The sequence below is a fragment of the Salmo salar genome, chromosome ssa02, assembly GCF_905237065.1.
Source record: "Salmo salar chromosome ssa02, Ssal_v3.1, whole genome shotgun sequence".
NCBI classification, from domain to species: Eukaryota; Metazoa; Chordata; class Actinopteri; order Salmoniformes; family Salmonidae; genus Salmo; species Salmo salar.
The window spans coordinates 81,287,813-81,300,209 of NC_059443.1; the positions used below are offsets into that span (position 1 = coordinate 81,287,813).

Consider the following 12,397-nt stretch of genomic DNA (forward strand, 5'->3'; position numbering starts at 1 on the left):
TTTATTCTGGCAAACAATGTCATAAGAAATCATTTAAAAACAATCAGATGCTATGTTCTCTTTTACTTCATACAGCTAATACTCTCCTCCAGGGCTGACCTGCCCATTAGGCAGGATTAGACAACAGATTGTCGATGGCCGCATTTTTTTTTTAAATGGGCCAAGACACATGGCTAACAACACATAATTGGGGCGGCAGGTAGCCTAGTGGTTAGAGCATTGGACTAGTAACCGAAAGGTTGCAAGATTGAATCCCCGAGCTGACAAAGTAAAAATCTGTCGTTCTCCCCCTGAACAAGGCAGTTAACCCACTGTTCCTAGGCCGTCATTGAAAATAAGAATTTGTTCTTAACTGACTTGCCTAGTTAAATAAAGGTAAAATAATTCTGCCCAAAAATAATGAAAACTTCTCTCACCCAGTGGCATATGGGCTATTTAGTTGAGTGGTGGTGTTGCCACATGAAGCAATACCCACTTTGCAAAATGGACAGATATGGCTCTACCTGTGTAGAGCACATGCCCCTTTGTCCTTCCAGTCTCTAAAGTGCCCTTTGGGTTGGAGGTATAATTTGTATATTCTTTTGTCAGTTTTTCTGAACCCACTGCGAGCCTAATCGCCCAACATCAGTGCCGGACCTCAATAATGCTCGTGGCTGAATGAAATCAAGTACCTGCAGCAATGTTCCAGCATCTAGTGGAAAGCCTTCCCAGAAGAGCGGAGGGAGGCTGTAAGAGCAGCAAAGGTTGGACCAATTCCATATTAATGCCAATGATTTTGGAATGAGATGTTCGATGAGCAGCTGTCCACATACTTTTGGTCACGTAGTGTATGATTGTTGATTTTAAAGTCTGTTTAAAAATGTTTTCCGGGGCCTCCTGCAGCAGTCTTAGGCACTGCATCGCAGATCATCTCAGATCTTCTTCTCCAATGAGTTTTGGAGGGGGGAGGACGCAAAGAATCAAGGAAAGACTTTAGGGCGGCAGGTAGTCTGGTGTTGGGCCAGTAACTGAAAGGTCGATGGTTAGAATCCCCCAGCCGACTAGCTGATAAATCTGTCGATGTGTCCTTGAACAAGGAACTTAACCCTAATTGCTTGTGTAAATCGCCCTGGATAAGAGTGTCTGCTAAATTACTCAAATGTAAAAATTTTATCAGAACAAGTAATCAGTTTCATACTCCTTTGTCTTGATGAATAGTACACAAATTTACTCGATGAAAAACCAAAAACTAAATTAAATATGTTGCAAGGTTAAAGAATCAAGGTCAGAATAATGCTAATTATTAATGCTAATTATATTCATCTATATGTTAAGTTACATTTTGAAATATCCAAATTATAACATTTAAGCTAATAGTTTGTATCCAATCAAAGTTTATAATCAAAACAAAATTGAAAATGTAGTTGTTCAAATCAGACCTGCCCCTATCACATGACCATGCCTCAAGATGAAAAAAGAAAAACAAATGTAGGCCTAATTGTGAGTATGATTTAATATACAATTAGATTTCATGACAAAATCACATTCTCAGTCAGAACACAGCCTCTTTCTCTCATGTGACTTCAGGTCCTCTGAAAATGAGTGACATGAAGAGTGTATGTATTATTTTATGCTCTTTCAGGACCCTTAATTGGGTAAAACTCTTTCCACACAGGGAACAGAGGTGTGGCTACCCTCCTTTGTGTGTCACCACATGACTTTTCAGGCTCCTTAATTGGGTAAAACTCTTTCCACATTGGGAGCAATGGAAAGGCTTTTCTCCTGTGTGCATTCTCTCATGCGTTTTCAGGCTCCCTGACTGGGTAAAACCCTTTCCACATTGAGAGCATTGGAATGGCTTTTCTCCTGTGTGTATTCTCTCATGCTCTTTCAGTGTCCCTGACCAGCTGAAACTCTTTTCACAATGGGAACAATGGTATGGCTTTTCCCCTGTGTGTATTCTCTCATGTGATTTCAGGTTTACTAACAGGATAAAACTCTTTCCACACTGAGAGCACTGGAAAGGCTTCTCTCCTGTGTGAATCATCTCGTGCGTTTTCAGGTACCGTAACTGGCCAAAACCCTTTCCACACTGAGCGCATTGGAATGGCTTTTCTCCTGTGTGCATTCTCTCATGCTCTTTCAGTGTTCCTGACCAGCTGAAACTCTTTTCACAATGGGAACAGTGGTAAGGCTTTTCCCCTGTGTGTATTCTCTCATGTGATTTCAGGTCCCCTGGTCGGGAAAATGTCTTTACACACTGAGCGCATTGGAATGGTTTTTCCCCTGTGTGTATTCTCTTATGAACTTTCAGTTCTGTTGACTCAATAAATCGCTTACCACACTGAGAGCATTGGTAAGGCTTATCTCCTGTGTGTCGTCTCTCATGCGATTTTAGGTTACATAAATGAGTAAAACTCTTTGCACACTGAGAGCAGTTGTAAGACTTCTTCTCTGCATGTGTTCTCTTGTGGTTTTTAAGATTCCCTAAATGGTTAAAACTCTTTCCACACTGGGAACAGTTGTAAGACTTCTTCTCTGCATGTGTTCTCTTATGGTTCTTCAGGCTCCATAAACGGGTATAACTCTTTCCACACTGTGAACAGTGGTGTCGTCTCGCTGGTTCAGACGTGTCTGGTTCCTCTGAGTCGGGTCTCTCTTCTGCCAAAGACAAACAGAGTGATTAAAACAGGGAGACCTGAATGAAATCTCCACATACATTTATATTTTAGTCATTTAGCAGACGCTCTTATCCAGAGAGACTTACAGTCAAGTGCTCTTAGCATGTGATGCATGTGCTCTACTGTTTACATGACCCATGTATTTTACACTGTGTGGATTTAAGGGAATAGTATGGTCACTATCCAGAGCAACTTGCAGTTAGTGCATCCATCTTAAGGTAGCTAGGTGAGACAACCACAACAGTGTCATTTTTGAGATCTGGGAAAAATGTGATTTTTTTGGTGTAGTTACCCTTTAATTGAAGTGCCACCAGACACCAGTCTATCTGTGATGCAGTTGCAATGGGATTTTTTCAAACAAAATAGCCACCGGATTGATGCAAATAATCACGATTCTGCCAGGTAGGCATAGAATACTTTGTGGTACTAGTCAGTCTGTCCATGTGGTACCTTTGTAGTTACCTTGTCATTCCGTCTACCTGAATACATTAGTATCACTAACGGCTACACGGAGTGGTAGACATATAGGACCAACATGCACCGCGCACACACAGGGTTCAACATTGAGGTACATTTACCAGTGGCACACTGGGTTCAGCACCAACTGAAATTTACTGGCCTGATAAAAGAAAGCAAAAAAAACTGTCCAGGGTGACGATCCAGCAGGAAAGTAAATGATGCATGCATAATTTCAATAGCAGGTGATTTTACCTTTCATTTGCTGGCTGAGCAAGTAGCCCATACCGGGTTCTTACAGTCAAATTCAAGGACTTCTCAAGCACTTCATTGTAATTTTCAAAAACGTACATTTTAAGATGAATTGTTGTAATAGCCTACAGGATTAAAAACTCACCCCAGCAGGCTAAAAAAATATATTTTTAATAAGCCTACCCAACAGTATTTTGCATTGACGTTCACATAATTAACATTCTAAAATATGTCAGAATAATGTGGGCAATGCCTGACTAAATAAACAGCATGCTCCCCACAAACACACTAATGAAGTCTGTCCATGTGGTACTAGTCAGTCTGTCCGTGTGGTACTAGTCAGTCTGTCCGTGTGGTACTAGTCAGTCTGTCCATGTGGTACTAGTCAGTCTGTCCATGTGGTACTAGTCAGTCTGTCCAGTTGGTACTAGTCAGTCTGTCCATGTGGTACTAGTCAGTCTATCCATGTGGTACTAGTCAGTCTATCCATGTGGTACTAGTCAGTCTATCCATGTGGTACTAGTCAGTCTGTCCATGTGGTACTAGTCAGTCTGTCCATGTGGTACTAGTCAGTCTGTCCATGTGGTAGAAGTCAATCTGACACAAACACACTAACGAAGTCTGTCCATGTGGTACTAGTCAGTCTGTCCATGTGGTACTAGACAGTCTGTCCATGTGGTACTAGTCAGTCTGTCCATGTGGTACTAGTCAGTCTGTCCATGTGGTACTAGTCAGTCTGTCCATGTGGTACTAGTCAGTCTGTCCATGTGGTACTAGTCAGTCTGTCCATGTGGTACTAGTCAGTCTGTCCATGTGGTACTAGTCAGTCTATCCATGTGGTACTAGTCAGTCTATCCATGTGGTACTAGTCAGTCTATCCATGTGGTACTAGACGGTCTGTCCATGTGGTACTAGTCAGTCTGTCCATGTGGTACTAGTCAGTCTGTCCATGTGGTAGAAGTCAATCTGACACAAACACACTAACGAAGTCTGTCCATGTGGTAGTAGTCAGTCTGTCCATGTGGTACTAGACAGTCTGTCCATGTGGTACTAGTCAGTCTGTCCATGTGGTACTAGTCAGTCTGTCCATGTGGTACTAGTCAGTCTGTCCACGTGGTACTAGTCAGTCTATCCACGTGGTACTAGTCAGTCTATCCACGTGGTACTAGTCAGTCTATCCACGTGGTACTGGTCAGTCTATCCACGTGGTACTAGTCAGTCTATCCATGTGGTACTAGTCAGTCTATCCATGTGGTACTAGTCAGTCTATCCATGTGGTACCAGTCAGTCTGTCCATGTGGTACTAGTCAGTCTGTCCATGTGGTACTAGTCAGTCTGTCCATGTGGTAGAAGTCAATCTGACACAAACACACTAACGAAGTCTGTCCATGTGGTAGTAGTCAGTCTGTCCATGTGGTACTAGACAGTCTGTCCATGTGGTACTAGTCAGTCTGTCCATGTGGTACTAGTCAGTCTGTCCATGTGGTACTAGTCAGTCTGTCCATGTGGTACTAGTCAGTATGTCCATGTGGTACTAGTCAGTCTATCCATGTGGTACTAGTCAGTCTATCCATGTGGTACTACTCAGTCTGTCCATGTGGTACTAGTCAGTCTGTCCATGTGGTAGAAGTCAATCTGACACAAACACACTAACGAAGTCTGTCCATGTGGTACTAGACAGTCTTTCCATGTGGTACTAGTCAGTCTGTCCATGTGGTACTAGTCAGTCTGTCCATGTGGTCCTAGTCAGTCTGTCCATGTGGTCCTAGTCAGTCTGTCCATGTGGTCCTAGTCAGTCTGTCCATGTGGTACTAGTCAGTCTGTCCATGTGGTACTAGTCAGTCTGTCCATGTGGTACTAGTCAGTCTGTCCATGTGGTACTAGTCAGTCTGTCCATGTGGTACTAGTCAGTCTGTCCATGTGGTACTAGACAGTCTGTCCATGTGGTACTAGACAGTCTGTCCATGTGGTACTAGTCAGTCTGTCCATGTGGTACTAGTCAGTCTGTCCATGTGGTACTAGTCAGTCTGTCCATGTGGTAGAAGTCAGTCTGTCCATGTGGTAGAAGTCAATCTGACACAAACACACTAACGAAGTCTGTCCATGTGGTACTAGACAGTCTGTCCATGTGGTACTAGTCAGTCTGTCCATGTGGTACTAGTCAGTCTGTCCATGTGGTACTAGTCAGTCTGTCCATGTGGTACTAGTCAGTCTGTCCATGTGGTAGAAGTCAATCTGATACAAACACACTAATGAAGTCTGTCCATGTGGTACTAGTCAGTCTGTCCATGTGGTACTAGTCAGTCTGTCCATGTGGTACTAGTCAGTCTGTCCATGTGGTACTAGACAGTCTGTCCATGTGGTACTAGACAGTCTGTCCATGTGGTACTAGACAGTCTGTCCATGTGGTACTAGTCAGTCTGTCCATGTGGTACTAGACAGTCTTTCCATGTGGTACTAGTCAGTCTGTCCATGTGGTACTAGTCAGTCTATCCATGTGGTACTAGTCGGTCTATCCATGTGGTACTAGTCGGTCTATCCATGTGGTACTAGACGGTCTGTCCATGTGGTACTAGTCAGTCTGTCCATGTGGTACTAGTCAGTCTGTCCATGTGGTACTAGTCAGTCTGTCCATGTGGTACTAGTCAGTCTGTCCATGTGGTACTAGTCAGTCTGTCCATGTGGTAGAAGTCAATCTGACACAAACACACTAATGAAGTCTGTCCATGTGGTACTAGTCAGTCTGTCCATGTGGTACTAGTCAGTCTGTCCATGTGGTACTAGACAGTCTGTCCATGTGGTACTAGACAGTCTGTCCATGTGGTACTAGACAGTCTGTCCATGTGGTACTAGTCAGTCTGTCCATGTGGTACTAGTCAGTCTGTCCATGTGGTACTAGTCAGTCTGTCCATGTGGTACTAGTCAGTCTGTCCATGTGGTACTAGTCAGTCTATCCATGTGGTACTAGTCAGTCTATCCATGTGGTACTAGTCAGTCTATCCATGTGGTACTAGACGGTCTGTCCATGTGGTACTAGTCAGTCTGTCCATGTGGTACTAGTCAGTCTGTCCATGTGGTAGAAGTCAATCTGACACAAACACACTAACGAAGTCTGTCCATGTGGTAGTAGTCAGTCTGTCCATGTGGTACTAGACAGTCTGTCCATGTGGTACTAGTCAGTCTGTCCATGTGGTACTAGTCAGTCTGTCCATGTGGTACTAGTCAGTCTGTCCACGTGGTACTAGTCAGTCTATCCACGTGGTACTAGTCAGTCTATCCACGTGGTACTAGTCAGTCTATCCACGTGGTACTAGTCAGTCTATCCATGTGGTACTAGTCAGTCTATCCATGTGGTACTAGTCAGTCTATCCATGTGGTACCAGTCAGTCTGTCCATGTGGTACTAGTCAGTCTGTCCATGTGGTACTAGTCAGTCTGTCCATGTGGTAGAAGTCAATCTGACACAAACACACTAACGAAGTCTGTCCATGTGGTAGTAGTCAGTCTGTCCATGTGGTACTAGACAGTCTGTCCATGTGGTACTAGTCAGTCTGTCCATGTGGTACTAGTCAGTCTGTCCATGTGGTACTAGTCAGTATGTCCATGTGGTACTAGTCAGTCTATCCATGTGGTACTAGTCAGTCTATCCATGTGGTACTACTCAGTCTGTCCATGTGGTACTAGTCAGTCTGTCCATGTGGTAGAAGTCAATCTGACACAAACACACTAACGAAGTCTGTCCATGTGGTACTAGACAGTCTTTCCATGTGGTACTAGTCAGTCTGTCCATGTGGTCCTAGTCAGTCTGTCCATGTGGTCCTAGTCAGTCTGTCCATGTGGTACTAGTCAGTCTGTCCATGTGGTACTAGTCAGTCTGTCCATGTGGTACTAGTCAGTCTGTCCATGTGGTACTAGTCAGTCTGTCCATGTGGTACTAGTCAGTCTGTCCATGTGGTACTAGACAGTCTGTCCATGTGGTACTAGACAGTCTGTCCATGTGGTACTAGTCAGTCTGTCCATGTGGTACTAGTCAGTCTGTCCATGTGGTACTAGTCAGTCTGTCCATGTGGTAGAAGTCAGTCTGTCCATGTGGTAGAAGTCAATCTGACACAAACACACTAACGAAGTCTGTCCATGTGGTACTAGACAGTCTGTCCATGTGGTACTAGTCAGTCTGTCCATGTGGTACTAGTCAGTCTGTCCATGTGGTACTAGTCAGTCTGTCCATGTGGTAGAAGTCAATCTGATACAAACACACTAATGAAGTCTGTCCATGTGGTACTAGTCAGTCTGTCCATGTGGTACTAGTCAGTCTGTCCATGTGGTACTAGTCAGTCTGTCCATGTGGTACTAGACAGTCTGTCCATGTGGTACTAGACAGTCTGTCCATGTGGTACTAGACAGTCTGTCCATGTGGTACTAGTCAGTCTGTCCATGTGGTACTAGACAGTCTTTCCATGTGGTACTAGTCAGTCTGTCCATGTGGTACTAGTCAGTCTATCCATGTGGTACTAGTCGGTCTATCCATGTGGTACTAGTCGGTCTATCCATGTGGTACTAGACGGTCTGTCCATGTGGTACTAGTCAGTCTGTCCATGTGGTACTAGTCAGTCTGTCCATGTGGTACTAGTCAGTCTATCCATGTGGTACTAGTCAGTCTGTCCATGTGGTACTAGTCAGTCTGTCCATGTGGTACTAGTCAGTCTGTCCATGTGGTACTAGTCAGTCTGTCCATGTGGTACTAGTCAGTCTGTCCATGTGGTACTAGTCAGTCTATCCATGTGGTACTAGTCAGTCTGTCCATGTGGTACTAGTCAGTATGTCCATGTGGTACTAGTCAGTCTATCCATGTGGTACTAGTCAGTCTAACCATGTGGTACTAGTCAGTCTGTCCATGTGGTACTAGTCAGTCTGTCCATGTGGTACTAGTCAGTCTGTCCATGTGGTAGAAGTCAATCTGACACAAACACACTAACGAAGTCTGTCCTTGTGGTACTAGTCAGTCTGTCCATGTGGTAGAAGTCAATCTGACACAAACACACTAACGAAGTCTGTCCATGTGGTACTAGTCAGTCTGTCCATGTGGTACTAGTCAGTCTGTCCATGTGGTACTAGTCAGTCTGTCCATGTGGTACTAGTCAGTCTGTCCATGTGGTACTAGTCAGTCTATCCATGTGGTACTAGTCAGTCTATCCATGTGGTACTAGTCAGTCTATCCATGTGGTACTAGTCAGTCTATCCATGTGGTACTAGTCAGTCTGTCCATGTGGTACTAGTCAGTCTGTCCATGTGGTAGAAGTCAATCTGACACAAACACACTAACGAAGTCTGTCCATGTGGTACTAGACAGTCTTTCCATGTGGTACTAGTCAGTCTGTCCATGTGGTACTAGTCAGTCTGTCCATGTGGTACTAGTCAGTCTGTCCATGTGGTACTAGTCAGTCTGTCCATGTGGTACCAGTCAGTCTGTCCATGTGGTACCAGTCAGTCTGTCCATGTGGTCCTAGTCAGTCTGTCCATGTGGTCCTAGTCAGTCTGTCCATGTGGTACTAGTCAGTCTGTCCATGTGGTACTAGTCAGTCTATCCATGTGGTACTAGTCAGTCTGTCCATGTGGTAGAAGTCAATCTGACACAAACACACTAACGAAGTCTGTCCATGTGGTACTAGACAGTCTGTCCATGTGGTACTAGACAGTCTGTCCATGTGGTACTAGTCAGTCTGTCCATGTGGTACTAGTCAGTCTGTCCATGTGGTACTAGTCAGTCTGTCCATGTGGTACTAGTCAGTCTGTCCATGTGGTACTAGTCAGTCTGTCCATGTGGTACTAGTCAGTCTGTCCATGTGGTACCAGTCAGTCTGTCCATGTGGTACTAGTCAGTCTGTCCATGTGGTACTAGTCAGTCTGTCCATGTGGTAGAAGTCAATCTGACACAAACACACTAATGAAGTCTGTCCATGTGGTACTAGTCAGTCTGTCCATGTGGTACTAGACAGTCTGTCCATGTGGTACTAGTCAGTCTGTCCATGTGGTACTAGTCAGTCTATCCATGTGGTACTAGTCAGTCTATCCATGTGGTACTAGTCAGTCTATCCATGTGGTACTAGACGGTCTGTCCATGTGGTACTAGTCAGTCTGTCCATGTGGTACTAGTCAGTCTGTCCATGTGGTACTAGTCAGTCTATCCATGTGGTACTAGTCAGTCTATCCATGTGGTACTAGTCAGTCTGTCCATGTGGTACTAGTCAGTCTGTCCATGTGGTACTAGTCAGTCTGTCCATGTGGTACTAGTCAGTCTGTCCATGTGGTACTAGTCAGTCTGTCCATGTGGTACTAGTCAGTCTGTCCATGTGGTACTAGTCAGTCTGTCCATGTGGTACTAGTCAGTCTATCCATGTGGTACTAGTCAGTCTATCCATGTGGTACTAGTCAGTCTAACCATGTGGTACTAGTCAGTCTGTCCATGTGGTACTAGTCAGTCTGTCCATGTGGTACTAGTCAGTCTGTCCATGTGGTAGAAGTCAATCTGACACAAACACACTAACGAAGTCTGTCCTTGTGGTACTAGTCAGTCTGTCCATGTGGTACTAGTCAGTCTGTCCATGTAGTACTAGTCAGTCTGTCCATGTGGTACTAGTCAGTCTGTCCATGTGGTACTAGTCAGTCTGTCCATGTGGTACTAGTCAGTCTGTCCATGTGGTACTAGTCAGTCTATCCATGTGGTACTAGTCAGTCTATCCATGTGGTACTAGTCAGTCTATCCATGTGGTACTAGTCAGTCTATCCATGTGGTACTAGTCAGTCTGTCCATGTGGTACTAGTCAGTCTGTCCATGTGGTAGAAGTCAATCTGACACAAACACACTAACGAAGTCTGTCCATGTGGTACTAGACAGTCTTTCCATGTGGTACTAGTCAGTCTGTCCATGTGGTACTAGTCAGTCTGTCCATGTGGTACTAGTCAGTCTGTCCATGTGGTACTAGTCAGTCTGTCCATGTGGTACTAGTCAGTCTGTCCATGTGGTACTAGTCAGTCTATCCATGTGGTACTAGTCAGTCTATCCATGTGGTACTAGTCAGTCTATCCATGTGGTACTAGTCAGTCTATCCATGTGGTACTAGTCAGTCTGTCCATGTGGTACTAGTCAGTCTGTCCATGTGGTAGAAGTCAATCTGACACAAACACACTAACGAAGTCTGTCCATGTGGTACTAGACAGTCTTTCCATGTGGTACTAGTCAGTCTGTCCATGTGGTACTAGTCAGTCTGTCCATGTGGTACTAGTCAGTCTGTCCATGTGGTACTAGTCAGTCTGTCCATGTGGTACCAGTCAGTCTGTCCATGTGGTACCAGTCAGTCTGTCCATGTGGTCCTAGTCAGTCTGTCCATGTGGTCCTAGTCAGTCTGTCCATGTGGTACTAGTCAGTCTGTCCATGTGGTACTAGTCAGTCTATCCATGTGGTACTAGTCAGTCTGTCCATGTGGTAGAAGTCAATCTGACACAAACACACTAACGAAGTCTGTCCATGTGGTACTAGACAGTCTGTCCATGTGGTACTAGACAGTCTGTCCATGTGGTACTAGTCAGTCTGTCCATGTGGTACTAGTCAGTCTGTCCATGTGGTACTAGTCAGTCTGTCCATGTGGTACTAGTCAGTCTGTCCATGTGGTACTAGTCAGTCTGTCCATGTGGTACTAGTCAGTCTGTCCATGTGGTACCAGTCAGTCTGTCCATGTGGTACTAGTCAGTCTGTCCATGTGGTACTAGTCAGTCTGTCCATGTGGTAGAAGTCAATCTGACACAAACACACTAATGAAGTCTGTCCATGTGGTACTAGTCAGTCTGTCCATGTGGTACTAGACAGTCTGTCCATGTGGTACTAGTCAGTCTGTCCATGTGGTACTAGTCAGTCTATCCATGTGGTACTAGTCAGTCTATCCATGTGGTACTAGTCAGTCTATCCATGTGGTACTAGACGGTCTGTCCATGTGGTACTAGTCAGTCTGTCCATGTGGTACTAGTCAGTCTGTCCATGTGGTACTAGTCAGTCTATCCATGTGGTACTAGTCAGTCTATCCATGTGGTACTAGTCAGTCTGTCCATGTGGTACTAGTCAGTCTGTCCATGTGGTACTAGTCAGTCTGTCCATGTGGTACTAGTCAGTCTGTCCATGTGGTACTAGTCAGTCTGTCCATGTGGTACTAGTCAGTCTGTCCATGTGGTACTAGTCAGTCTGTCCATGTGGTACTAGTCAGTCTATCCATGTGGTACTAGTCAGTCTATCCATGTGGTACTAGTCAGTCTAACCATGTGGTACTAGTCAGTCTGTCCATGTGGTACTAGTCAGTCTGTCCATGTGGTACTAGTCAGTCTGTCCATGTGGTAGAAGTCAATCTGACACAAACACACTAACGAAGTCTGTCCTTGTGGTACTAGTCAGTCTGTCCATGTGGTAGAAGTCAATCTGACACAAACACACTAACGAAGTCTGTCCATGTGGTACTAGTCAGTCTGTCCATGTGGTACTAGTCAGTCTGTCCATGTAGTACTAGTCAGTCTGTCCATGTGGTACTAGTCAGTCTGTCCATGTGGTACTAGTCAGTCTGTCCATGTGGTACTAGTCAGTCTGTCCATGTGGTACTAGTCAGTCTATCCATGTGGTACTAGTCAGTCTATCCATGTGGTACTAGTCAGTCTATCCATGTGGTACTAGTCAGTCTATCCATGTGGTACTAGTCAGTCTGTCCATGTGGTACTAGTCAGTCTGTCCATGTGGTAGAAGTCAATCTGACACAAACACACTAACGAAGTCTGTCCATGTGGTACTAGACAGTCTTTCCATGTGGTACTAGTCAGTCTGTCCATGTGGTACTAGTCAGTCTGTCCATGTGGTACTAGTCAGTCTGTCCATGTGGTACTAGTCAGTCTGTCCATGTGGTACCAGTCAGTCTGTCCATGTGGTACCAGTCAGTCTGTCCATGTGGTCCTAGTCAGTCTGTCCATGTGGTCCTAGTCAGTCTGTCCATGTGG

General features: G+C 44.9%; 1 protein-coding gene across 1 annotated transcript in view; it reads right to left on the reverse strand.

Annotated features, from left to right (window-relative positions):
- Nucleotides 1-1,477: 1,477 nt before the first annotated feature.
- The window catches only part of LOC106595012 (zinc finger protein OZF), a 32,084-nt gene continuing 21,164 nt past the window's right edge, over nt 1,478-12,397 (reverse strand). The window contains exon 4 of the mRNA XM_014186399.2: nt 1,478-2,640. Coding sequence (XP_014041874.2) covers nt 1,670-2,640 — 971 coding nt within the window. The 3' untranslated portion in view covers nt 1,478-1,669. The remainder of the gene's footprint in view (nt 2,641-12,397) is intronic.